Genomic DNA, 26867 nt, shown 5'->3' with positions numbered 1-26867 from the left:
TTTGCTGCGCCTGGCTGGCACCGGTCTGCGCAGGAACCAAGCCCTCTCCCCTCACTGCAGTGACCTTGGGTTATGTTTTCTCTCAATACAAAAATGTTAAAAGCAAATGCCCCATGTTTTCTGTCTGTGGAGTTCTGTGATACTAAACTGAGCCTGAGACAGTAGCATGGCAGGGAGTATAATGCCTCCTGGTACAGGGTATATACTGTACAGGAGAGCTTTCTGCCTTTTCTGGAAAGCACTGTACCACTTCCAGCTGCAGACTCCGGAGACCGCTGCATGTTTGGAGCAAATTCAGCCCATGGACAGAGTGCGAGCTTTCCAGGATCCTCTCTGGTTGTCAGTCCATCCTTCTGTGTGGGATTATAGTGTTGAAATGTCAGTATGTGAAGAGCAGGAACCCAGCATTCAAGGGTATCCATTACGGAGTGAAAATCTCCAGAGTTGTGGCTCTGTGTCATGTGCTGATGCATTTTCATGCCATAAACCAACTTACCTGAAAGATCAGAGGCGACTTCTCTGGCAGAGTTTGGCAGGAAATGTTCTCTTCCAGGCTGGAAAAGCTAGGATGTCCATAGGAAATGGTGGGTACTAGGGAGCACCTCTCCAGTTCCTGGTGTGGCTTGCAGGTCTTTAAGGCAGCCCTGACAAACACAAGGCATCCTCTGGATTGATCTTTCTTAAATCTATGTAGTGCCAAGGCCTGGGGCTTGTGAGCTGTTCCTGCAGGCAGGCTCTGTACCCAGCTGTGAGCCAGCTTCCTGGCAGAGAGAGGGTCTGGTGTGGAGCAGGAGGAACAGGCTAGCTGGTATGCTGCCTGCATCACTCTGCTCCCTGACACTGGGACAGGGAAGGAGCTGCTGCAGTAAGCCGGCTGGGCTGGCTCCTGCTCTGTGTCTGGTGCTTGTGTCTGAAATTGTGGGGTGAAGTACCCAGGCACCAAAACTGAGCTAATCCATGTGCCTTTCAATGGGTGGTCTGGGCAGTTTATATTACTGGTTCTTCCTCAGGTCTCCGTGATGTATCTTGAACATTAAATATAACCAGCCATAAACTGGTGATGAAATGACACACCTTTCTTTTGGTGGGCTTGGTTGGTAAATATTCCTTGTACTTGCTGGAAAATGGAGGGTAGGGGACAGGCTGGTGTTGCACATAGTGACTGCAGCAGGTTGAGGAAGAGGGTGGGGAGGGGGGTGCTGTTTCCCTGAGGCCATGCTGGGAAGGGTGGGCATCCTGCCTGCAGTCAGCGGGGCTTGGATAGGATGTCCTCCCTGGGCCACTGTGGAGTTCACTCCTGCCTGCTGGAGACCTGTTCTGTGCTGCCTCTGACACACGTGGGTTGCTGTGCACTTGTGACGTGTTCTCTGCAGGCAGTGTTTAGTTTTGCTCAGAGGAGGGGAAGCATGGAAGCAGGGTACGGAGGGATACTTTGGGGCATCCAGTGTGTCACTTTTGGTGTGGTACAATGTGTACTTCTCCCCAGCGTCACCTTTGCCCTGGTCAGGCCTGAATGCTCCTCTGCTCCAGGAAGGATTTCAGGAGCTTGGGCACCAAGTGGCTGCAGCTAGTCCAAATGCACAGACCAGCTGCCAGCTCCCAGCACACCAGGTTTCTACCCCTTTGTCTTCTTGTGTCAACACTGTTGTCATGTTCTTGTCTTTCCCTAGTTGTTTCTCCGATGGAAAGGTGCCACGAGCAACCGGATTTCTTGGGGCTTTTCTTTAGCCAGGTGAGCGCAGTGCTTGTAGGGTGCCTGCAGCACAACTGCTAGGGGAAATACAGCAGGGCCTAACTGTGACAGCAGTGGTGTGATGGCAGGGGCTTGTGTGAGCTGTACAAGCCCACCAGGATCAGAAGGTCAAAGTGAAAAAGGAGAGGAAACAGGGCACAAGTGGGGCTGATAGGATGCGTGAGGCTTGCTGCACAGGGACCTACTCTGTATTTAAACCCCATGTTCTACCTCTCCTTTGGCAGTGGTTCAGCAGTACTGTTGTTGAGAGGTGACTATTCATTGCTCCCAGCAGTGGGATGCTGAGCAATCGGAGAAGGTTACAGAGCTGTCTTCAGAGAGGGAGAAGCGCTGGGCAGATCAGTGAGAGCCATGATGAGTTTGCTTTCCCTCACACTTGCTGTGAGGAGGCATAGGCTTGTGCACTGCTCCAGCACCTTCCTCTGGCAGCTGGATCTGAGCCATGCAGCAGACAGTGAAGCTTTGCAACTGACTGTGTTCTTGGCTGTCTTCACACCTCAGGGACAACAAGGAGGGATCCTTGGGGTACTGAGCCACAGAGGGTTGTTTCTGTGAGAGACAGCCCATCTTCCTGCAGCTGGGGGCAAGGCAGCTGTGGGTTGTGGTCACAGCAGGGAACAGCTTCCACTCCCAGGTCTACTGTGGGCTTTGCCTCCTTTAAGGATATATCCAGTTAGTATAAAATTAATCTCAGTAATATACTGCGGTCACAGCTGTTGTACAGCCCCCTCCTGGCCTGTGCTCTCAGGGTGGTGAGGATGGCAGTTTCAGCTGGGGAGGAGGTCACCATGAGTTGTTGGCATCCTGAGGCCTTTGCTGGGAGGAGTGTGATGTTCACAGTGGGGATTTCTTCCTCCTCACTCTCAAGTCCACTGGGGCCACTTTTACACATTTTCTAGCACATCCTACTCCTCTCTTCGTTGTTCTGCAGCTCCACATTATGTCTGGCTTTATTAAATGATGTATTGTGTGCATGCTGGATGCTGGTTCCTTGCTCTCTTACCCCTGACTCCTATTTTTGCCAGCTCTTAGTTTTGTATCACTGAAAGGAACTGCCCAAGGGTGAGTTGCTGGTGGGGTCTCAGCTATCACCCTATGCCCACCCCTCCAGGCCTGTACTGCTCTACCCTGCATCCTCACCCCAGGGTTTATTCTGTGTTACTCAATCCACCCTTGAATTACTAACAAAAGACACGCCACGCCACTGTAAAAGGGAAGCAAAACTCAAACTAAGTAGTTAATAGCCACTTGGTAATTAGATGCCATTACAAACTAAGTAAATCAAACAAAAGCTCCAGGCAAGCTGAGACAAGCCTGGATGAAGCCTGACAGCCCCAGTCCTGACACCTTGCAAGCTCAGTGCAGACCTCGTTCCCTAGTCCTATCCCAGCCTGTTCTCATGGGCTGATGTCTCTGTAACCACAGGCTTGGGGTGCTGAGCTGCTTGCCTCAGCTGCTGGGTGGCGCAGCCTGCAGGCATGGGGTATTGGTGCCTCATTAGGGCCTCTTCCCTCCATCTGGAGAAGCTGGCCCACTCTTTGGGAAGGAATGGGTTAAACCTGGCTCCTGGCAGGTCTTTGGGGGTGCCAGCAGGGCTGGGGGCATAAGGGGCAGAGACAAGGAGCTGCAGGCCAGGTGAGCAGGGTCCTGAGCAGCACTGGAGTGTTGGCCATCATGCCCCCCCCCCCCCCAACCCAAGAGGGGCTGGCCTGGCAGGGAGGGGGGTGAGGGGACAGCCCCAGCCCTCGCCTGCCCTGGGATCTGTGGGCAGCACTCTGCACCCCAGTCTGGCTGCTGCTGGGCCAGCAGCGGCGGCTCTACCCCTGCCCCAGGGAAGGGCCACACGCTTGGCAGCACTGGTGGATGAGGGGGCAGCTGCCCCTCCCTTTACCAGCATCCCTTGCGGCAACCCCTCTGTTAATAGAGTTAACAGTTAATAGAGTTTCCTCTGTTAACAGCCCTGCTGTCTGCCAAGTGCCTGCCATACAGGGGGGCCCAGATGGGGCACCCTGGCACCACCCCTCGATGGCTGGCCCTAGCCTGGGCTTTTACATCCCCTGCTGACCTGGGGTTGTGGCTCAAAGGGTCTCCTGGAGGCTGCTCATGCTGGGGGCACCCCTTCTCTTCCAGGTGTCCTGTCCCTCCTGGGCTGGGGGCTGCTGCTTACCCAGCCTGACTTCCAAAAAGCCACGCCTGCGGGTGCCAGGGAGGCCACAGAGCTGGCAGGGCCAGCTCCCTGCCTGCCCCCCGGGTTTGGCTGCACACCAGCTGGCATTGGGGCTGAGCTGGTTGCTGCCCGGCCCAGTGCAGAAATGAATGCAGATGCACACCTGTTGGCAATGCTTCCTCCTCCCCGGGGGGAAGTTGACCCCCCTTGACATGGCCCTGTGGGACAGTCAGCATTTGGTGCAGGCAGGGAGAGCCACTGTGCAGGCAAAGAAGGGCACAGAGGGATCACTATGCCACTGCCAGCTCCTGTCTGTTACCAATGTCCCTGTCTTGTGCCCTGTGCAGGACTTTGTCTTCAGTCCAGGTCTGCCTGCGGAAGGGGCTGGAGCTGCCAGTATGGTGAGGTGCTGACCACACACTCTAGGCAGACACCCAATGCTGCCATGTTCCCCAGAGGCACAGGGTGCTCTAGTGCTGCATGTACACTCCCTGCCAGGACCACTGCAACTGGGGAGTCCAACCACCCGCCTGGGGCAGTATGTGCTCCAAACTGGACAGGACTGACTCCAGGGTTGGAGGAACCTCCCCAAGGCAGGGGATCACCTTGCTTGGCAGCTTCTCAGTGGTTAAAGTGGGGGTGAAGTGGGGTGGTGGCCAGTCCACAGGACCATGGGGCTGCCAGGGCCTGCCCACTGCTACCTGAGCTGGGCAGGTGCCCGGGGAGTGCTGCAGGGCTCCTATGGACAGAAAGCCAGCCAGGGCCACAGCGTCCCAGCTCACTTTGTTCTTTGGACCGTTGCTTTTAGCGCTGTCAGCTCTGGTGGGACATGCTGACCCTCCCCGGGCTGGAGAGAGGCAGCTGCTCACCTTGAGGGTTCACACTCGTGGGGCCGCATTTGCCCTTGCCGTAAGGTGACTCAGTACCTGCTCGGGGCCAGGGAATTTAGCCCTGGAGCTGGTGACAGACCCATGCAGCATTGCCTGGGACTGCTCAGCCCTGGGGAGCCGTGCAAAGCACGCACTGGCTGGGGAGACCCACTGGTTGTGCCTGGCTGTTTTTTGGGTGGCTTGGCTCCTCGTGCATGGTCACGTGTGCCCTAGTGCCATCCCCAGTGCTGCGCCCAGTCCCATCTTGCAAGGCAGTGACACGGCTCATCACCATTGCCTTTGGCTGCCATTCAGCCTGTACAGGTGCCTGGCTCTGGGCTCCAGCATGCACCATATCCTCATGCCATTGCTTTGGGGTCCTTTCCTCCTGAGGCAAGTGCTAAGGTGGCCTTCATCTCCCAGGTGGGCATCCAGATCCTCAGGGAGAAGCCTTGTGCTTTCCCACTGCCACCCCTTGTGGTGCGTGCCCAGAGCCGTCATAGCTTGACACCCACACATCACTCAGGCCCATGTCCCCATGCTGCACCCACAGCCCTGGTCATCTCAGTGTCCAGTGCAGCCCTTGGGGTAGCTTGGGCAACTGTCTGGGGGACCCCAGGACACTGGGTAGGACAAGGCTGCCTGTGCATCCCAGCCTCCTCCAGACACAGCACAGATAGCCCCACATGGACCAAGCGGCCTCCTGAGTGCTCCTGCTTGGTCCCCTCATTTCCCTGTTTAGGTTAGCCCTGTGGGACTGGTATGGGAGCCCAACCAAGCTCTCATGCTGTGGCTGCCAGCCTACTATGGTCCTTCCTCCCGGCATGTAGCAAGCCACAGACCGCGACTGTGGCAGTCAGGCATGTCCTGGTACCTTTCATTGACAGGCTGAGCCCAAACAGAGCTTGGTAGAACCCAGGAAAGCAGGCGGTGCTCTGTGAAACCCCAGATATTCCAATGACTACCATCTCCTTGCCTGCCAATAAAGCCACAGTGGCTGGTCCCCAGTTTATCCTAGTCTTAAACCTGTTTTAACTGGTTATACTGGATGAGTGGTGCCATTCCCACAAGTGAGGGCTGGAGTTTGGCATAAGAGCCAGCACCCTCAGCGGTGGAGGGGGTGATCAGACACTGCAAGCCAATGGTCCATATTTTGGGATGCTTTGTAGCCACAGCCAGGGCCCCTTGTTGCTTTGGGTGATTTCTAAGCAGTCCACATAACAGTGCCAAGCTGCAGGGCGGGCAGGCAACTGGGAAGGAAGAAAAAATGCTACAACCAGACAGGGGCTGAATGCACAAGAAGAACCTGAAACCCAGTCAAAAGCTAGAACCAGCACGAGACACCCCAGAGCAGGGAACAAGTACCCCAGAGTGCCCAGGAGGCTGCAGCAGAGGAACCAGGGCTATCCCCTGCCCCAGGCTTGTCTTACCATCCATTGCGTGAAATTAAGGAAAACAACAGAGGAGCCTTCGACAAAACAGGGTGAGCTCAGGCCTCCTGCTGCCCATTCCAATGGTGTCTGAAGCCAGGGCTAGTGCAAAAAGGTGGATGGGGAATGGGTACTAAAAACACTGCAGAGCTGCACACAGGCCCATGAGACAAGCTGCCACAGGGCCATGAGTGAGACTGGCTAGCTGTAGGGTATAACCCTTCATGGGGGCAAGGACTTGGCTGCTGGCATACAGCATCTCTGGTTACCAGAAGTCTTCACCGTGTGCAGGGCCAAACTGCTGGGAGGTAGTCCCTGGCACCTATCTGGGTGGAAACACACACTCACTGGGCTCTCTGCTCCCCTTGTGGGGGCTCTTTGCCTTCCCCAGGGCGCTGATGGGCTGAGCCAAGTGCAAGTGCAATGCCTGGGGGCTTGCCAGGCTGGAGGACCCTCTTTGAGTGCCAGTCACCACCAAACCTGGCAAGTGTCCCCCCGCAACCACCTCCTCCCTGCCTGTCCCATCCCTCTGTTCATACCCAGAGCCAAGGGGTAACACAGAAAGTGGAAAAGAGCCTTTATTTAGAAAGCACATGGTGCCCAGTGCTCCTGGGCCCTCTTCCCTGCTATCTCCCACCTGACAGAGTCTACTGACGTCCCTGCAAACCACCCCCCCACACCTCATGTCACTGTTCCTCTTGCTGTGGATGCAGACACCTCCCCCCAGCAGCTCCCCAAGTGCAGGACCCGCTGCCTGGCCATGGCACCTGCCCCATCCCACCCCCGGCCAAACACCGCCAACCCCCTGTGAGCACCCACCCCATGCCTGCCCAACAGACACCGCAGCCCCTCAGAGCTGTGCCTACACCACAAACCTACCCCTACGCGCTCCCTGGCCAGGGTGTTCCTGTGCAGCCCCCGTGGAGGCACAGGGCCAGGAGCAGGGACATCCCCCATCCCTGCCCTGCTACCGGTGTGGAGGCTCCAGCTTCTGGTGTCGCGGCCGCTGCTGCCTGCGGAAGGGCTGGGGGCTGAGCAGGCGGATGTGTCCAACGAGGCGCAAGGGTGAGCCCGGACTGGGGATTTTAGAGCAGGGAGATGCTGGCTGGTGTCCCAGGGCTGGGAGATGGTGTCTGCGAGGCGCAGCCGGCATGGCAAAGGGCACAACAGCCTCCGAGGGGATGAGAAAGGCAGGCACAAAACCGTAGGAGAGATTGAAGGCTTTGGGAGCTACTCCATTCTGAAGTGGGGCAAGGCGGGTTGGTGCTGGGCTAGCCAGGGCACCTGGGCACCCCGTGGGGCCCACAGGGTCCCTGCCCACCCGGTCTTTCTGCAGCAGCTCCTGCAGTTTCTCCAGCTGTGTCCGGTAGATGTGGGAGCGTGTGCGGCTCTGGCAGAAGGACTCCAGAAAGGAATCAAGGGGCAGGTCCTGGGCCAGGAACTGCTTTATCTGTGCCTGTGGGACAGGCAGTGGGGCAGCATCAAGCCAAGAGAGTCGTGGGACCACAAAGGGAGCACAGATAGCTGAGCACCCCCAGACCCAGGACTCTTCTCCAGGGTCTGGCACATGGGAGGGCATGGAGGGGAGTCCAGGGACGAGGTGAGGAAGGGGCAGCAGCACAGGGGTCTCGCCTGACTCACCTCCGACTCTGCCTCAGAGGCATCGAGCTTGGCTTGGAGCTGGCTCAGGGCACTCTGTGGGCTCCACTTCTCCAGGTAAGCCTCTGTGTCAGGAGAGGATGGGGCTGCCGAAAAACCTCCCACCAGACACCCCCACTGCTGGGGCTGTGGTCTTTCCTACCCCCAAGCATCAGATCTCGCCCCCCTTGAACTGAAACACCCTCAAACACATCCCTGGAGCCACCTGCACACTGAGGCCTGCATCCCACCACAGCATCAGTGCCAGCCAAGGGCTGGCTATGTCGCAGGCAGCATCACCCCCCGCTGCTCCTGATCATGGCTGGGCCATTTGCCCAGAACAGGTTCGAGGATGCTAAGCCCACCCGGGCCCTTGTATTAACGTGGGTTGCTCTGGCCATGCCGGGCTTTGCCTTGTCCCATTGGCTGCACCTCACTCACCTAGACGCTGCTGCTTGTCCCAACATGCCTCTCGTATCTCCCGCAGCTCATGGTACTTGATGGCTAGGGAAGCCTTCCCATCCTCCAGCCGCGGGCGCAGGGACAGGTTCACCCTGGCCAGGGTGCAGTTTGAAGCCAAACACATCTCCCGCTCCAGCTGCAGACTCTGAAACTGCGAGGATGGGAAGCGAGTGGGGGGGAGGTGTCAGCACTGGGAGAATCAGACAGAACCAGTCAGAGCTGGCAGCCTGCTGGGAGGGTGTCCATCCAGGGACAAACCCTCTCCTCCTACACTGTCCCCATCCCTCTGCTCTGCCTGGAAGGGGAGTGCGTCCCAGGGGGGATGCGACAGCTGGATCCAGGCTATGCACACTACAGGGCAGCTTACCCTGAATGCGGGAAAGCTCACCGCTGGCTACCCAGCCCCCTTTGCAGAGGAAAGTACTTGTCAGCCAACAACGATGTCAGGAGAGAGAAACACACCCTCTCTCGGTGCACACACATTTTCCGCCCACCCAGATTGAGGAGTAGAGCATGGTGCCAGGCTGTGCTTTGAGAGGCCCAGGGGAAAAATGATGAAATGAGGCTGAGAATGATTTATAGAATAACCCGACCCTGTTCCCGCAGAGAAGCGCCAGGAACCGCTGGAGCCAGGGAGCGCTCGGGGCTCACCCCAGCTGCGGGCAACGAAGGCAGACGCAGAGGGCACGGCTAGGGGCCGGGGCCTACCAGCCTCCCCCCAAATTTCGGGGCAGTGAGAGCTGAGAGCAGCGAGGGCAGCGGCTGTGGCCCTGCCCTAGGTTTTGGTGGCCCGAGGCTGCTTGGCAGGCGACGGCTGCCGAGACCCCGAGCGGCACCAGGAGCCGCGGGGCAGCCGCCGGCCGGGACGCCCAAGCCGAGGTTTCCCCGCGGCCACCCCAGCCAGCCGGTGGGTTCTGCTTGCTCCGCCACAGCCTCCGGGCTCGGCGGGCGGGATTTCAGGTATCCGGGGAAGACCGACGAGCAGCGGTGCCAGGGACCGGCGGGGCGATGCCCGGTGCCCCGGGCTGCGGGCGGCTCCACCCCGCGCACCGGGAAAGCCCCGCTGGGGGCGAGCGCCGCACGGCTCGGCTCGGCTCCGCTCCGCCGGCTGTGGGACCCGGCCCCCCCCCGGCCGTTACCTTCCTGCTGAGGCGGGCGGCGCGCTGCAGCCGGGGCTCGTCCTGCAGCAGGGCGCGGAGCTGCGCGGTGCTGAGCGCCCCGAAGCGGCGCGGGGAGCCGGGCGGCGCCGGGGGCCGGGACATGGGCCGGAGCACGAGCGGGCACGGGCACGGGCACGGGCACGGGCCGGGGCCCCCCCCCGCGCGGCCGCGGGAGCTGCGCGCGCGCCCCGCCCCCGCCGCGCGCCGTCCCGCGCTCGCCCTCCCCGGCGGTCTTAAAGGAGCCGCGGCTGAGCGCAAGGCGCTGCGGTTCTGCCCCGCCCCGCCCCGCCCCCGGCTGGGGGTTGGAACCGGCGATGCACCCCGCTGCGTGCGTCCTGCGCCCTGCCGGGTACATCCTGCGCTTCACCCCGCTGCCTGCATCCTGCACTGCACTCCGCTCTGCGCGTGCTGCACCCTGCTATGTGCATCCTGCACTGCACCCCACTGTGCGCATCCTGACCTCCATGCACGTATCCTGCACTGCACCCCACTGTGCGCATCCTGACCTCCATGCACGTATCCTGCACTGCACCCCACTGTGCGCATCCTGACCTCCATGCACGTATCCTGCACTGCACCACACGATGTGCATCCTGCATTGCACTGGGTGTGCCCTGCACTGCACCACACTGAGTGCATCCTGCTTATCACTGCCTTGGCCTCACCCTGTAGTTCAAGGCACTGTGGACATCCTGGCACCGCTGTACCCATCTGCTCAGGAGAGAAGAGAGAGAGAGAGCAACGATGCACGCTGTCACTGCCGGCTCTTTGCAGGTCCCCTTCGTCTTTTGGCGAAGGGAGAGGGGGCAGCGCTTGCCCCATTTGTGGTGGGGAACTGCTCGCTGCAGGGTGTTGAGGTCACTAAAGGTTTGCAGCGATTCAGAGACCTGAAAGAAAAATTCAGGGAGCAGAAACCTGCCTGAGGACTATCAGCTCCACTTCAGGACATCTCTGTGCTGGAAACTCTCCTTGTATCTTTGCCTGGTTCTTACTCTTTAAGTAAAAGATGTGGTGGAGAAGCTGGGGAAAAGTAGCAAACCAGGACCTCAGGGGAGGTGGGGATTGCTTCCCGGGGAAGTTTTACCTTAGTGAAAAACCACAGCTGCAAGGAGAGCCGTGCACTGCTGCTGGAGCGGGGACTGCTCTGTCCTGGCCAGGGCATTTCCGTGGAGCAAATATCTGGTCAGAGACAGCATTTAATGTCCATGCCTCACTTCAGGTGTCACCTCAAACCAACACTGGCTGCTGGAGCTGAGTGAAGGGAAGCTGCCAGGGAGCTGCTGGGGGCTGGTGGTCAGTGCTGTTGGGTGGCCAAGAGCCCAGCAGGATTTAGGAAGCATTTGGATGGGTAGCTTGGAATAAGGGGCTGTGTGGAGCTGGTGCTGTTGTAGGAGGGATGAGAACCTGTCTGTACACTGGGATGTGCTGTGATGGAGGGACAAGATGGCAATGCAGAGACACCCACTCACTGAGCCCATCCTCCTGGGCCTGTGGGTGCCAGCTCTGTTGTACTGTGGGGATATTTTAGGATGCCCTCCTGCATCTGCTGGCCTGAGTCTCTCCCCTGCCTTTGGAGAGCCCTAGCAGAAGACAGCACTACTGGGATAAGGATCACTTGTTCCTTAGTCCAGCAGTGCAAATGCAACTCCAATTTTGCCTGTTGCTTGGAAACCCCAGAGGCCCAGGTGCAGCAGCAGTGTCATTTCAGTCTGCCCAGTGCCACCTGATGTCATTGAGCCTGCTGACTTTGGAAGCTAAATCCACTCTGGGGGCACTGGGCGGGGGGGGGGGGGCACCATCCTGACAGCCATCCTCCACCTGCCACTACCATCTTGTGCCCCTGGTGCAGGAGAGCCTCTCTTCCAGCCAATGTCAAGTCCATCACGGAGCTGTCCTGTGCCTCCCCTCCCTGTGCTGTGGTGCCCATTGCAAGGCAGGCATGGGCTCTACTCTGAGGTCCCACCAGTCCTCTGTGCTCTGGTTTGGGGGGGGCTCAGTGCTTGGTGCTGAAGGCTCTCAGGAGGGCAAGTGCAGCTTGCTTCACCTGAGAGCTGCTTTCAGTAGAAGTAGCCCTGAGCAATCTTTTTCCTCAGACATCCCTAGGTACAGGTGCCCCCATGCTCTGAAGTGCTGAGGGCAGTTCTCTGGAGCAGTATAAGGTACTTTCTGGCTCTTCTTACTCCACTGCTCATTTCTTTCAGTATTTTCTAATTTCTCAGACCTTCCTGGATGGCACTGGGCTCTGCAGCTGGCAAGCGAGGGCTGGGTTTTCCCTTAGCCATCAGTCCTGGAAATGGAACTCACTGCTGTTGCTGTGCTGCCCCAAGACAAAAACAGAAATGGTTTGTGGAGGTGAAAGTGCTTCTCAGACAGTCTGTCCAGGCAGTGCCAGTGTTGTGGGATGGAGGAGCTGCAGGGGCCTTGTCCTGCAGCCTCACATCATCAGCTCTGTCTGCACTTTTCCCAGCAAAGGTTGATCTAAATTGATCTCAGAAACTTGACTATGGTGAGTTCATTCCTGTAATGAGCTCTTCCCTCATTAGTGTCTCCTAATTCAAGTGCTTCCTAACACCTAACCTACTTCTCTTTTGCTTCAATTTAAATTCACTGCTTCTCAGTCACAGCAGACAGATCTACTGACAACTTTGAAATCATGTTTCTTCAGGATCAAAGCATGACTGTGCAGACAGACAGGTAGCGAGGAACAAATCCTGACAGACGCAGCCTCCCAGCAGAAGCAGGACCTTGGCACCAGGATATTGCCACAGTTTTTGACACTGGACTGTGAACGTGGTGATGATGAGTTCTCCCACATGACAGGTCCCTTCTGAACCCTCCTGTGCAGATCACAGGTCCTTTATCTCAGTGTAACTAGATTTAATTTTCTTACATCCATTCCTGTGAGAACCACTCAAGGCTTTTTTCCTCCACAAGCCCCAAGACTCCAGTCCTAGCACCTGACATGGGATTTCTGGCATCTCAGTGCGAGCACATCAGAGTTAAAGAACAGACATTCATTAATGAAGAATGAGCTCAAGGAAGCAAATTTATTGGGATGCTTTACCAGACACTGCAGAGAGGCACAGAGTATATGGAAATTTGTGGCATGTAGTTTTTTTGCTTGCTGTGAGTTCTGGAGGCAGCTAAGAAACTCTGATGAAAAGTCACTCCAGGGCTCAGTGTCTTCCTCCCACAGGGAAGGTACATGTGGAATCCACAAATTTCACAAGTGAATTTTTCGTTCTTGATTATGAACATAATAACAAGGAATCATTGGTAAGCACAGGGGAAAAGAGCTGAGCAGAGGGGGAGCCTGCGCTCAGAGAAGAGAACTGGAAAGTGGCATTTCACTAAAACCCTACTACCCTTGGGCTCCTCCCTCTGCTCCAGAAAGGCTCAAGCTCTTTGGCCATGCAGAGCCTTCACAGAGTGTCCAGTGTGGACAGGAGGGGGAAGAAGCACTAACAATATGGAGCTGGTTTGATGAGGATAAGGGAGGATTTGCAGTTCCCTTTGCACAGGCTGCCCCATGTCATGCCACCCTTGAAATTCAGCCGTACAGAATAACAAGCTGAGTACCACCATCCGCCCTCATAGCTGTAGGCACAGTTCTTACTGTAAGTGTCCTGATCCTGATCCTTTGTGGAGAACTTCATGTTGTCATGCATGGTATTGGGATTGTCTGAGGTCATGGCATCCCCTGCCGTCCCTGCGTAGGAGCCCAACCTCAGACGGTAGCCGTGGGACTCATCTTCCACACTGAAGAGGTTGTAGTCTGCGAAATTGATGTTGTCTGTGGAGTCCTGGATGATAAACCTGACCTGATAGACCTTCTGCATGGCAATCTGATGGATGTACTCGGTGCCCAGCCAGTACTCGCTGCGCACGTTCCCAAAGCCAAACTTGTAGGTGCTCCAGGACTCAGCCCAGGTGACTGGTGTGTCTTTCTGGTTCCTCTGGATGACCGTCCAGCCCCCGTTTGTCACATTCATTTCACAGTACACCACGAGGTGGTGGAGCCCTTTTGGCTGGATGATGTAGATACCGCTGCGGCTGCCAGCAGGGATCTCGCTGCAGTCCTTGGGCCAACCTGGGACAGGAAACAGAGATGGTTATTAAATCCCACACAATGAGACACTGAAAGCACCTGGTGTTTCTTTTGTGCCTCTATCCTTTTGCACACACATTCTTGGGCTGTCTTCCTGTCATGTGCTCATAGGAGTAAATCAAAATCTTGAAATGATCAATGTAAGAGTTGGACTTCCTATCATCCCAAGACAGGATTCAAACTGATGGGAACATGCTGCCAAAATGTCTTGGCCTGCTGAGACCTTCCTTCACCCAGCACACAATGCACCCTAGCCCAGGTTGGATTCAGTCATGCAGTGCTGCAGTGATTTGCCTGTAGCGTGCAGGTTATGTATCACCACACAGACAGATGCAAATCTGGGTTATAAAGCCATTTGTTGTTACAGAATGGAAACTTTAGAGCTTTATAGTAATCTCAGAAACCTTGGAGAGAGTGTGATCAAGACATCCACATGGCTAACAATTAAATCAGCCCTTGTGATCTCAATAGGGCAAATCCATTGCTTTTCTCTGGGCTTACCTGAGCAGCTCTTTAGAGACTTCCTGACTTATTTGATTTGATTATGGCCTTTCCATGCTCCAGAGTGTCATCACCTTATACAACAAACAGCTGAATGCACCTACACACTTCTGGGAAGGGACTTGCTCCATTCCCACTACCTCTGCTACTGGTTATTCCTACACAGATAGGACTGATCTTGTGGTCCTATGGGCTACTGTTGACTCAGTCAGTTCAGTGATGCAGCCAGTCCCTGTCTTACCCAGTCTTCTCATCAACTGTATAGTGAAAGTAGGAAAATAACGAATAACAACTTCCAAAGGCAAATAATGAAACATCATTTTCCAGTTTGGATCTCTAGGTAGAAAATTCTCCATGCTAAAGATCCTCATCAACTACTGAGTCCAGGACATGACTGGTAAGAGTCGCCTTGCAGTTATGAGCTGTGACACCTCTGAAGCCTATCAGAAAAACATTTTTCCTGGGAGGAGCCAAGGGACAGGGGCTACGGTGGCTGAGAGCTCTTCATGAGCCCAGCAATGGTGAAACCTTATGAGCAGATGTACTCCTTGAAAAGAGACTTACCATGGCCTGCCGGTGGGTGGTGGGCAATGTCTCTGACCTGTCGAACATGTTTGCCTTCATTACCTGAATTAACAGGAACAGAGGAGACAGGAGTGAGTGTTGAGAGTAGACATGTCAAATGCCTGCTGTGAGAGCATAATCTTCTCCAGATGATATTCCTGTTTTTCTGTTGTTGCTCCTAATTCCAGAGGGCCTTTACCATTTCAGATATTAGCCACTTGGTAGTTTGGGGTAATTTACATGGTGTTAAAATGAGGCAGACCTTTCATTGGTGAGAGGGATTTGGACACACTGTGTCGGGCAAAGACCCCGAATGGTGGTGGCAACACTGGAAGGATTGTTGTTAAAGTGCAGTAGAAGCAGTTAGGAATGGACTCAGGAAGAAGAGGGGAAAGAAATGTGCGAACAGACACAGGAAAACTGTTGCAGGTATCAGGAGTTGGGAGAGGGGCTCTGCTCAGCTGGGTCAGAAGGGAATTTTAAGGGCATTGCTGGAAGAGTGAATTAATGCAGTTCTTTTGCAAGGACATCTTCTGCATATCCACTGATGGCTATAAAACAGAGAATTAATCACAGGCTTATGGAATCACAAAAGCCATTCCTGTCCCCTCTCTGAAACAGATGCCTAACTCTGCAGCAGCTGCTCTCTGTCATCCTCAAATATCTGCACCCTGCTTTCACTCTCAGCTCGTGCTTTCCTATCCCATCCCTTATGAAGTGTTTAACAAGCCTCTCGCACTGTGTATAAGCCCATTCCTTCTCTTACTACACACAGAGTACACTTTTTCTTGCAGACAGACTGTAATATTGCTATCACTTCCTCCTTCACGGTCTTCTGATTTTGGGGCTAAACCATTCAGTTCTTCAGCCTTCCCTGATGCAGCCTGCCTGCCAGATTTTTGACCCCTTTCCTTTTGACTGTCTCCAAATGCATCTTGAAGCCCACCAGTAAATGTGGTGGTTGGCCTGAGCCTGTGTGGAGTGGGAAATGCTCATGTAATGTGGTCTAGAGGACTTTCCTACCCTGGTATTTACTTTTACTACAGCCATGTGAAGCTGTTCACTCATGCTCCTTTTGTAAGCCACAATCTGCCCCTGCTTCTTTCTGCCTTCACTTGCCATCCATTTGGAAGCATTCCTCCACAAGTCAAGACTTCCGAAATTTAGCCTGTCTTCTCTGGCATGCCTCCCTGCTTACCCATCTTGCATTCATACTGCTCATGTTTTCAGAGCACCCTACCAATGGTCTGGGTGAGAGATGAGTGTGAAGCCCAGAGCACACCCCCTTTCCCAACTCAGACTTGCAGTTCTTGATGAAGCCCAAGCTCTTGTCTCAGTCACGGGTGCGCCTTGTGTCGGTAGTTTCCTGACAGCTGACCTTTGCAATGAAGGCTGATGTGAAACCAGCATCAATCACTTGGACCTTGAGCTCTTCTGCCAAGAACTCTTCCTCCTCCCTTAGAAGGGAAGCAGCTCTTTCTGTCATGTCATGTCCTACCCACAGTCCCCAGTTTTATTCCAGGAGCATTTCTTGGAGGCTTTCTCATTGCTCCAATATACCCTGGTATTTGTAGGTTACTCTGTGCCATCATCTGACTGATTGCTCTGTGTCAGTACCACTGCTTAGACTCTTTGCATTAACTTCATTTAGTTCCTCTTTGTATTCACCTCTCTCTTGAATTCAGTTCTCCACTGACCTTTTGATTTCCAGAGGTGGCCACTGTTCTCCATGGCCTTAAAACATTGTTTTGAGAAAGATTGTCTGCCTTAATATCTTTAACACTGTTTCTCCAAGGAAGAGCCCATGGCCCACAACATCCTTGGTTTGGTCTTGCTGCCAACAAGACCAAACCTGTCCCTTCTCCTGGGATCCTATGAACTCCGGGCTTTGGACTGTTGAACTCACTTATGGACAGAAGAGCTTCATGCCAGACAGAAGAGACAGGCAGCAAGCAGAGGAGGACTCTGAGAGGAGATGATTCTTGTTCCAGCAAGACAGCCTACACTGCATTGGCATTGCCCACACATAGAGAAGTATTTAGTCCTCCCTCTGTGTTACAGGGGTGCAGTTAGTCTGCTGAGGACGTCTCCATAGGATCTGACTGAACATGACTTTGTTTGCCTCTCCCTATTGTAGTGGTATACTTACCTAGCTGGGAGGACTCTGGGGGAACATTAATAATTTCATCTGTCGTGCCATTGAGGAGATGCAAGTTTTGTATCTCCAACGCAAGAAGAGATGTTGCCAGGGCCAGCAGGCAAGTGAAAAGCAGGAGACAAAGGCGCTGGCTAGCTGAAATGGGAAGAGATTGGAAAAAGAAGAAAGAGATCATAACTCTTCCACTAGAAAGTCATGAATCCCATTTGACTCCTTTACTTGCAGAGTAAAATAGGAAAATAAAATTCTTTATGTGTACAGCTCCCTCTTGGAGCTGTAAGCCCCAATTCACTCATTTAGGTGAGCTGCCATATACTCATTGGCAGGAGTCATTAGCAGTGTCACCTGCTGCCGGTGGTGTTTGACACAGGAGAAGTGCGAAAACCTTGTACAAACGCAAAGTGACTGTAATCAGAAATCCGTGTAAAAACCAGGTCTCAGGGCTATCTCAGGAGATAACAAGTAGGGTGAGCATGGATGGAGGAATCCTCATTCCTCCCGGCTCCCATCACACTCCTGTGACACACTCACATGGTGTAAACTGGGACTACTCCTGCCTCCTGCCTCCAATCTGGGTTTGTGGGCAGTAAGAACCCAGATGTCTGTGTGGGAACAAGCCCCAGGCAGGGCTGTGTCTCCTTCTCTGCCCTGCATGAAATCAGCATGACTGAGAGGGGCAGCACAAACTTCCAGGAATTACTGCCTGGATGGTGCAAGTTATGCCCTTTATATGGTTATATGACTATTTCAAGATTTCCAGATGTAGCCAGCTGCTCTGGTTTGTTCTTGTTCAGAACAGCTAGGAAACCAACACACTTTTTGCAATATTGAATCTAAATAAAATTATAGAAAGTTTATCACAATTCCTAGGGAGTGGGGCATTGTGGAGAAACCTGCCCATGGGGAAATCTGATAGATGATAGATGATAGATGTAGCTCACCCTGGCAGATTACCAATCTGATCCCACCACTGTTCAAAAAGGAGCAGAGCCAAACCTATTGCACTGCCCTGAGATACATGGGTTTGGCACCATTCCCTGAGATGACTGAGAAGGAAAATGACCAATGATGCTGGCCTGGAACCGCTGTGTGCAATTGCAGCCACCCTAGAGACAAGCACTTCTTTCTGGGAATGCTCGGAGTCATCCCAATCATTTGTGCTGGTTACAGTTTTACAGCAAAGATCTTTTAAACACACTTCAGTTCAACTGATTTGCTTCTCAATTCCTACATAACATTTAGTATCTCAATACACTTGTGTTTAGAGGCATGTTTAAAGACATCTCTTCTTTAGGCCACCAGAGAAGCAATGCTTCCTCCACTGCTGGCCCATTGCCCCATGAATGGTCATGAAAGGTCTGGGTAGCGAGATGCAGGGGAGAGGATGAGCCTCTCCTGGGTGTTCTTCTGGGGACAGCAGTGAATGCTTTCGAGCACCTAACCTCGAAATCTTGATACTAGTTCAATATCTCTCCTTAAGCAAGAATGTCTAAAAAAAATCTGTTTTCTATTCTAGGGTATTTAATACTTTCCTTGGAGAACTGAAAATTACAAAACATGTTTGGTAAATATGAGGCTTGTAAAATGGGCTATCTGGCACTCCAGGGCTATGCTGATACAGCCTGAAAATAGCAGAACATGCAGGCTCCTGCTCCAGTTCCCAGCCGGGGCACAGTGAGCCCAGGCAACGTAATGGACTTAGCACTGGGATGGCTGGGGTGTGGGGAGAAGGGAGCCCTGCAGAAGACAAAGTGCTGTGATGCCCTGTGATCCGCAGCCACACGCAGTGCTGCTGTCCCCTCCCATCCCATCCCACACTCACCCATGCCGTCTCTGTGGGGACCCTGCGGAGCGGGAAGCTGAGCAGTTTTGGCCTGGCCGGAGGGGTGTCCAGCCTGAAAGTTATAGGGCTCAGCAGGTGAGGGGGTGGAGGCACGAGACCTAAACCACAGCACTTGTCCTCTGGTTGGCAACAGGACTAGTGGTTTATGGCTTATTTGCTCTTCATCATTAAGTGATTTGTCCTCAACAATGAAGGCTGTGTCTCATGAAGGTGAGCTTTCTTCAGAGGCAAAGCTCTGAAGAGCTTTCTTCAAAGGCAAAGCAAATAATTTGGTGCCAATAAGCAAATGCCTTAAAACAACTGCCATTTACAGTGCCTGGCTGCCCCCCTGCCCTGGCAGCATTTTCCCAGGGAACGGCATCCTTGGGGCACCTCTGCACATTTCAACTCGTAAGTAAATACCCAGATGACATTCCCTCTCCTGGATGGAAATCAAACATCAGGCGTAAATCTCTCTCTCCAGAGCAGGCATCAAGCCCAACAGCCACTGGGGACCCCATTAGACCCTTCAGGGAAGAGGTACTCTAGTGTTCCTGGCAAATTGTGCATTGAACTTCAGAAAGTGCCACTCCAGGTGCCTCCTGACGTGCTTGGCCTGCCACCACCATGCTGCCTCTTGCACAACGTACACTGTAGTCTCTCCTGACTCCGCAGCCCTTGTGGCAGTCACAAGGGAGTTTTAGGAATCGTGACATGACACTGGTGTAAAACGGTCTCAGTTCAAGCCCCTCTCTGCTACTAGGAGTGCTTACACCATGGATTTCCTACAGAAAATGCCAGACCATCCTTTTCCTAGGGATTGATACCCACAGTATTCTGAGTTACAAGGACTCCTGTACCCTAGCATCCACCTTGTGCTGGACAGCACAACATAGCCAGAGCCTGCAGAGGAGCAGGCTGGGCTTTTATCACAGGCTGTTTGCTTGCAGGGTGGCTGCCTGCTCATGGAGGCTCCTGTGCATACCCTGCTGTGCTGTTGCTTCTGCTCAACAGCAGATGCAAGCAAAGGCAGGCAGCAACCCTCAGCAGAGCCTCACCAGCAGCTTCCAGTCCCTAGCCAGCTTTTCCAGGAGGCTGTGGCCGGTGTTTGGGTTAGGACGTGCAAAGCAGGCAGGGAGGAGGCCGTAGAGGGGATTTCTCTGAAACTCCAGCTGTGTCCTGGGGCCCAGCTCCTGCTTAATATACATTTGATATTGAAAGAGCCACAGTTTTGGCACAGATCTGTTTGCTGCTGCATCTGGAAAAATGCAGCCAAGGAGGGTGAGGGAAAGGATTATTCACTTCCACGTGTGAGATGACAGCTGGAGTGCTGTGTCCTGTGTGGGGCTTCCCCGTGCACAACAGTGACTAAAACTCCAGGAGTCCACCTGAGACCACCATGACAGTCGAGGCAGGAGCACATGACATATTGTGGACAGGCTGAGAAAGATGGGCTTGTTCAGCCTGGAGAAGGGAAGGCTGAGATGGGATCTTGTTGCTGCCTACAGCTACATGGTGGGAGGGTAGAGAGCAGATGGAGTCAGGCTCTCGGAGCACCGTGTCTCGCTTTGGACCTCTCATTACAAGAAACATATTGACAGACTGGAGCAAGTCCAGTGGAGGCCACCAGACTGGTCAGGGGCCTGGAGCTCAGGACATGCCAGGAGAATCTGAGACAACAGGGCTTGCTCCACCTGGAGAAGAGCAGACAACAGAGAGGTCTTATTGCTGACTACAACTACCTCATGGGAGGATACAAAGAACTTGGAGCCAGGCTGTTCAAGAAAGTACGTGGTGGTGGGATGAGAAGCAATGGATCTAAGTTGGAACATGGAAATTCCAGTTAGAAATAGGGACTTCTTTTAACATGAGGTTGGTCAAATAGTGGAACAGGTGCCCAGAAAAAGGCTGTGGGATTTCTATCCTAGAGGTGTTCAAGACTTGACTGGACAAGGACCTGATTTTTTAGATCTGCTTTGAGCAGGGATTGGACTAAGTGGCATCCAGAGGTCCCTCCCAACCTAAATTATTCTGTCACCCTGTGATTCTATGACTCTCCATGGAGGTGCACAGGGATAGGATGAGAGGCAACAGCCATAAGGGAAGGGACAGAAATTACAATTACATAAAAAAAATTTCAGCCCGAGGGTGTTCAAAGACTGGGAAAAAAAAAAAAGAAGAAAAAGAGAGAAGTTGTGGGACCTCCATTCATTGACATATTCACAACTGACCCAGACATGACCCTAAGCAACCTATTCTAAGTTGTCCCTGCTTTGGCCTCGAGATCAGACCAGAGACATTCAGAGGTCCTCCTGGTCTTGGTTACCTTGTGTTTCTCAGGTTCTCTGAAGAGCCCCCTTCCCAGCCCTTATGCCTCTGTATTTCTGCAGGAGCACAGCCACGGCACCAGGCCTTGTGCAAGATGCAGAACTGGCTGCAGCAGAACGTGTCTTGAGAAGCAACTTTGTAAGCTCAAAGAGCTATAGCAAAAGCCTGAGGGCCTATGGAGCACGAGAGACCCGTACAGCCAGCTAGGCAGGTGTGATTTGTTCTTTCAGGATTAACTGCTACTGTCATGGCCCTGAGTGCACCAGTAAGCCTTAGTGGCTGGTGACCAGTCCCACCTGGCACCTTCACCTGGGCCCATGAGGCCTGTTTCAGCTCAGCCCTGGACCTTCAGTCCTAACCTGAACCACACTGTATGAGTACTGGTCTCCAATCCCCTCTCTGGCCTTGTTTTCTGGATGGATCTTAGACCTGCACTGTAGATAGCTTATTCCCTTGATGGACCGCTCAGATCCATGTTGTAGCTTATCTCCAGCCCTGCCTTTTGCACTCTGTCCTTTTATCCAGGATCTGGGACCCAGTTCACTGCTTGCCTTGCCTGGGGCTGTTGCCAACACTCAGCTCTGCCTGCTGTGCTCAGACCCAGCAGGACGGAGCCCCACCATCAAGGGCATTGCCTCCTTAGGGTGCGCTCTTGGCTTCTGACTTGCCTGCCTGTGTGGAGCAGCCAGCCTTTGCTGGTCCCGGAGAGCTTGCTCATGCCTTCGTTCTCTGCCCTTGAGTCCTGCATGGTGCTCCCTTCTCTGCCTCTCTGGAATGGTTGTCCTCAGCTCTGCTTCCAACTCTTATCTGCTCAGAGGTCCTCTTGCAGCTGTCTTCTTAGAAAGAGGCCCCACATCAGCGTGATTTAGAAAACCTTTGTTTGATCACCTTGAAGACACCATCCACTGGAATATTTGAGCTAAAGTCAAAACTGGGGTCTCTGCTGGTCTGTAGATGAGCTGTCCTGTTGACACATTGTTTCTTTGAAGGAAATACTATTTGCATCTATTTGGAGCAGCCCAGTGGAGCCTGCTGTACACAGGGGCAGGGGAGGACTTCCTCTGCGTGATCTGTGGGGCCCATGTTCCTGCTGCACCTGGAAGCCCTGTTGCCACCAGTGATCCCAGTGCTGGCTCACCAGCAGAAGCTTGCCTGCCAGCCCTGGCACAGGCACCCCACCCCGCCCCAAGGCATTGCATTGCTCAGTGCTGGCATTAGCTCCGGGGGCACCCCATGGGAGCCCGTCAGTCACTCACTTCCTCTGCCCCCACAGAAAGAGGATGCGGCCCCTCTGCCTGGGGTCCCTCTTCCCAGGGCAGCTTGAGCCTTTCTCCCTCCATAGGCTTGAGAGTGCTGCTTTTATGATTCTCCCAAACTAAATGAGGCTGTGGACAAGAGCTCCCAACCTCTAACCAAGCAAGCAGGGGTGACATCTAAGGATTCAGACAAAAGGTGATCCAGGGATCCCTTACCCTGGAGAGGTCTGGATGCTGCTGTCCATCCAGGCCTGCGAGTTGCACTGCTTCATGTGGGCTACTGCAGTACAGAAAGTTTGATGGGAGCCTCAGCTTGACACTGGCTTGCTGTGAACATCAGGTTTAAACCTGTGCCATGAAGAAGACATCTGGTCAGTAGGCTACTGAAAGCGACACAGGAGAAGAAAGTAGAAAGGCCACATCTTTATTCTCTTAAAATTGGCTTGACAAAGTGATGGAGCCGTCTGCACCTTCTGGCATGAAGAACAGCCCTCCCAAACAATCTGTCCTGAGAGCATTTTGCTCCCATAGAGAGAGCAACCCCTGGTCGACATTTCTGGGGCTGGGGGCAGATCTGCAGGGTCTCACCAGGCCAAAGACAGGGATTGGGAAGGAGAGTGGCAAAGGGACCCACAGGCACCTGTTTGTTACCTGGAGCCCTTGCTCTCTACTTAGAGCATACAGATTGGGGTGCCAGGCGACATTGTGTGTGCAGTGACTTCTGGCTGCTGGACACTGGTTCCAGCCTAATGACTTAACTCATTGATCCTGAAACCTGCCAGTGGAGAGTTAGCAAGCAGGCACGTCTCTTGAGGACCTGTCCTCATCTTTCCAAGGTCACCTTTGGGACTGGGCACATAGGAGACCTAATCTCTCCTCCTTTTCTAGTTTCTGGGTGTATGTCCTTGTCCTTAAAAAGCCGGGTCTCTCCAGTTTGATCATGGCTGTCCAGAATCTGCTCCAAGTGGGCAATTCACATGTAGTGTTTGTGTAGCTGGGAGTGTCAATAATTGAAATCCCTCATCATGCAGGGGATTATTTTGTACTTCTCTGGCTGGAAGGGCATGCCTCCTTCCTCTCAGGGGGTTTAGTTGTGCTGTCATGGGATCTGAAAACTGCTCAAGTCACAATCTGGAAGTGCCTCCTTGTGCCTCTACAAACAACAAGTGTGAACAGAAGTGGGTGTGTGCAGTGCCTATAAAGTCACCGTGGAAAGCTTGGCATGGGAGGGTGCACCACAGGATTCCTGCTCTCTGCTCAGCTGTGCTGTTGTGATGGGTGAGTTATCTTCCCAGCTGCACACTTCATTCATGTGTGGTGCTGGGCTCAAACAAGACCTGGCCAGGGTGAGTATACAAAGGCACAAGATGACTAGCTGGACAGCAGCCGTGATCTTGCCTGGGTGATAAATGCTGCACCCTGGTAGCAGAGGGGATGCAAGACCAAAGCACCAAATGACACACATGCTTGGTGCCAGCCTATGCTTTCCCCGGGCTACCTATGCCCTGTATTCCCATGTCCTGTCAAGGGAAGTTAATGTGGAGACCTAGATTTCAACTTGGTCCTTTCCCTTCCTGACCAATGCATGTGGCATATGTGGTTGCAAAGGGGTCCTTCCCCAGGCATGATGGCATCTCCCCCAGTAACGGAGCTAGTGCAGGGTGTAGGGGTGTGCTGGTGGCCAGCACAGAGGGTTTGGGCTTGTGTCACTGTGTGGTCCCAGGAGACTTCCTTCTGTCTGCTTGGGAGGTCGTATCTGTGCAATAGGACCCACCCTTTGGATCTGGTTTCCCACTAGCTGTCATTGGGCTGGAGTGGCTTATATAAAAGGTTTAAGCATGACTACTCCAAAAAGAACTGTAATCCCTCCCCTCTGGCAAACTACTCCCCCCAGATCTAGCTGTGCCATTGTCTTCTCCTAGCTACTCTTGGGTTGTAGGTTCTGAGAACAGATCTCCAGGTTGCTGTCTGGTGCAGGGAAGGGGCTGATCAGGAGGGTGACGAAGCCATTTCTCACCTTGCTTCAGCCCTGCATGGGCAGAGCCTGCACCAAAGCTGCAGCTTCCACCACCCTGGGAGCCCTATGCTCCTACCTGCACTCCGTGGCTCTGCCTTCCTTGGTCCGAGCTCTCTGGGGGCTGTTGGCAGGGGCAGAGGGGGCTGCCCAGGGATCCTAATGGTGCTGGGCCCTTTCCTCCCCAGGGCACCAGGCTGGGACAAGTTTGCTCCGTGGGGACCTTGTCCTCCTACCCACAGTGGTGGCAATGCTTCTTCTCTGTGCAAGCGCTGGCCCACCAGTACCCACTGCCATCTCCCGGAGTGGTGAGTATGTAGTGGGTGGGGGGCACTGGCTGGGCACCAAGGTGCAGAGCAGGAAAGTGTCTCCCTAGCTCAGCACTGACTCTCAGGTCTGCTAAGTGCTAGGAAGGCCAGCATGCACCCTGGCTGATGCACAACACAAGAACTCCTCATACACACAGACCCCTGGGCCATGGCTTGTAAGGTAAGCAGCCTGACACCTGTCAAGCCATCCTCACCCCCTTGGTGGCTCCATACTGAAACCAAGGGGTTTCTGCCCAAACATCATAACTTGGCAGGATTGCTCTGTGGTGTTTCTGTCTTTTTACACTTCGGTTCTAGGAGACATCCTCCCAGCAATTTTTTTTTTTTTTTTTTTTTTAGCTTGCGTTGCTCCTGCAAGGGAGGGTTACACTCCCTGCAAGACCTGTGTGCCCCAAAAACCCAGAATTTCATGGGCTGAATTGGAATTCCCACAGCAAATTTTCCCTCATTAGACACAAAACAAGAAAAACAAATTACACAGCAAATTAGTTTGGCAAGTAGGTCATGACAGATCAGTCCTGCTAACAGATAAACTGCAACAAGCTGGGGGAAGAAGTCCCTGCAAGATCGAGGTAGAACTTAGCCTTCTTTTGCAATGCCATGACCCCCAGGGAAAACATAAATTTTCATTACACATCCTCATCCAGCGGAGCATTTTGGACACTTCTGATCCATGCAAGAGCTGTACCTCAATATATCAAGGGCCTTGTGTGAGGGCCAGATATACTTGGAGGACATCACTGGCATCTGGAAGATTTTTTTCCCCTCTTTTCTTGGCCAGATGCATTAGAAGGCTCCAAATGAAATAGCAAGTCACGAGAAATAGATCCTAGGGCTTTTACCAGGGCCACTGTCTTAGAGACCTTCAGTTGCCCTGTGGATGAGCCAGTGGAAAAGCCACTCTACACTGTGGAGTAGACCACAGATAAAACCAGCCCTTTTTGTCCTGAGTCCTCGCTCCCCTACAGGAACTCCTTGTTGCCCTGACAGAGTCATATGATCTTTCTCTCTCCCACCCCAACCTGTGTTTGCCACTGCTGCTGTTGCAGGGTTCCCTGCAGACTGCAGCCGTCTCCGCAAGACCAGCCCCAGCGGGGTGTACGTCATCCAGCCTGCAGGGTCTCCCCCACGCGTGGTGTGGTGCGACATGGACACTGAAGGCAAGGGCTGGACTGTTGTCCAGAGAAACTCTCATGACACTGAGCTCACATGGAAGCAATCCTGGACCACCTACAAGTACGGCTTCGGGAACGTGCAGGGCGATCACTGGTTGGGCACCGAGTACCTGCACCTGCTGACACAGCAGGGCACCTACAAGGTCCGCTTCATCGTACGGAATAAAGCCAACGTCACCCATTACGCTGAGTATGACATCTTCAGGGTGGAGAGTGAGGCTAGTGGGTACCCACTGAGGCTGGGCCGGTTTTCTGGTGATGGGGATGACTATCTGACCAGCTATCACCCCAAGAAGGGGGGCATACACGACAACATGAAGTTCAGCACGACCGACAAGGACCAGGACCAGTACAGTGGGAACTGCGCCAACAGCTATGGGGGCTGGTGGTACGACAGGTGCCAGAATGTCCTGCTTAATGCCAAAAAACACATCCTTTGGCCAGGATTCTGCGATAATGGTGACTGCACATCCTCCCTCATCCTGGTCAAACCCACAGATGTGTGCTGACCGTGCCGCAGCGCCCAGCCTCCCAGGAGTTTGGGGGAGTGCCACCATCCCCAGCTCAGCGCCCCATTCCTGTGCCTGCCAACAGCCCTGTGCCAGTCCCAGTGCACGTCCTGCACTGCCTGCAGCACCTGAACCATCACCAGCTGAAACACAGCAGCTCTGGCTCAAGAGCAATCGCCTGGAGCTCCGGGCACACGGGCAGCTTCGCCCAGTGCCGCGGTGCTGGCTGGCACTGGGACGCAGGCACTGGTTTGGGGTAGGTGTGCCCACTCCTGTCCTGGGGAGGGGGAGACAGTGAAAGTTCCCTTCCCTGTGCAATTGGTGTTTCTCTGCTTTGCTCAGACCCTGCTCCCTCCCTGGGCCCCATATGCCCCACAGCTCTGCTACCCATGGTGGGAGAATTCAGCTGCAATAAACCCTGGAGCCAGACTTTGCTGCCTTGTGTCTATCTGCTGCTGCGACACTGCGCATAAGTGTTGGGGGATCAACCTGTCCAGTCTCTGGGGTGGTGGACCTGGGGGAAAGTAGGTGTATTATGCAGGTCCTCTCCTGGGCAAGGAGACACACCTGCCCAAGATGTGCAGAATTCGCCTCTCCCAGGGCTGGCATGGTGGCTGCTGGTTT

At 53.9% G+C, this 26867-nt stretch overlaps 3 protein-coding genes across 3 annotated transcripts; 1 reads left to right on the top strand and 2 right to left on the bottom strand.

Moving 5' to 3' along the window:
• Positions 1-166: 166 nt before the first annotated feature.
• LOC142032937 (fibrinogen-like protein 1-like protein) lies at positions 167-26442 on the top strand. The gene is made up of 3 exons (XM_075032346.1): positions 167-584; positions 24419-24538; positions 25609-26442. Exons 1-3 carry the CDS (start codon positions 167-169, stop codon positions 26241-26243), a joined length of 1173 nt encoding a protein of 390 aa, XP_074888447.1. The 3' UTR covers positions 26244-26442.
• Positions 6856-9612, bottom strand: VPS37D (VPS37D subunit of ESCRT-I). Its single transcript, XM_075033313.1, has 4 exons — positions 9459-9612; positions 8299-8470; positions 7861-7943; positions 6856-7675 (listed from the first exon to the last, which is right to left on the bottom strand). Exons 1-4 carry the CDS (start codon positions 9579-9581, stop codon positions 7187-7189), a joined length of 867 nt encoding a protein of 288 aa, XP_074889414.1. The 5' UTR covers positions 9582-9612; the 3' UTR covers positions 6856-7186.
• On the bottom strand, positions 12515-18783 carry LOC142033384 (fibrinogen-like protein 1-like protein). Its single transcript, XM_075033312.1, has 4 exons — positions 18633-18783; positions 16802-16945; positions 14653-14715; positions 12515-13569 (listed from the first exon to the last, which is right to left on the bottom strand). Exons 1-4 carry the CDS (start codon positions 18634-18636, stop codon positions 12941-12943), a joined length of 840 nt encoding a protein of 279 aa, XP_074889413.1. The 5' UTR covers positions 18637-18783; the 3' UTR covers positions 12515-12940.
• Positions 26443-26867: the final 425 nt, after the last annotated feature.

The sequence above is a fragment of the Buteo buteo genome, chromosome 7, assembly GCF_964188355.1.
Source record: "Buteo buteo chromosome 7, bButBut1.hap1.1, whole genome shotgun sequence".
NCBI classification, from domain to species: domain Eukaryota; kingdom Metazoa; phylum Chordata; class Aves; order Accipitriformes; family Accipitridae; genus Buteo; species Buteo buteo.
Note: the sequence above shows the minus strand (reverse complement) of the source record. Positions and strands in the feature narration are given on the sequence as shown.

What these genes read in the sequence shown, in the direction of transcription:
- LOC142032937 (XM_075032346.1), top strand. Translation starts at nt 167, where the DNA reads ATGGCAGGGAGTATAATGCCTCCTGGTACAGGGTATATACTGTACAGG. An exon ending in TAGGATGTCCATAGGAAATG is followed by an intron (nt 585 to 24,418) that starts GTGGGTACTAGG and finishes TTTCCTCCCCAG; the next exon opens with GGCACCAGGCTGGGACAAGT. An exon ending in CACTGCCATCTCCCGGAGTG is followed by an intron (nt 24,539 to 25,608) that starts GTGAGTATGTAG and finishes CTGCTGTTGCAG; the next exon opens with GGTTCCCTGCAGACTGCAGC.
- VPS37D (XM_075033313.1), bottom strand. Translation starts at nt 9,581, where the DNA reads ATGTCCCGGCCCCCGGCGCCGCCCGGCTCCCCGCGCCGCTTCGGGGCG. An exon ending in CCGCCCGCCTCAGCAGGAAG is followed by an intron (nt 8,471 to 9,458) that starts GTAACGGCCGGG and finishes CCATCCTCGCAG; the next exon opens with TTTCAGAGTCTGCAGCTGGA. An exon ending in CCTCTGAGGCAGAGTCGGAG is followed by an intron (nt 7,676 to 7,860) that starts GTGAGTCAGGCG and finishes CCTGTCCCACAG; the next exon opens with GCACAGATAAAGCAGTTCCT.
- LOC142033384 (XM_075033312.1), bottom strand. An exon ending in CCCAGAGTCCTCCCAGCTAG is followed by an intron (nt 14,716 to 16,801) that starts GTAAGTATACCA and finishes CTGTTAATTCAG; the next exon opens with GTAATGAAGGCAAACATGTT. An exon ending in CCACCCACCGGCAGGCCATG is followed by an intron (nt 13,570 to 14,652) that starts GTAAGTCTCTTT and finishes TTCCTGTCCCAG; the next exon opens with GTTGGCCCAAGGACTGCAGC.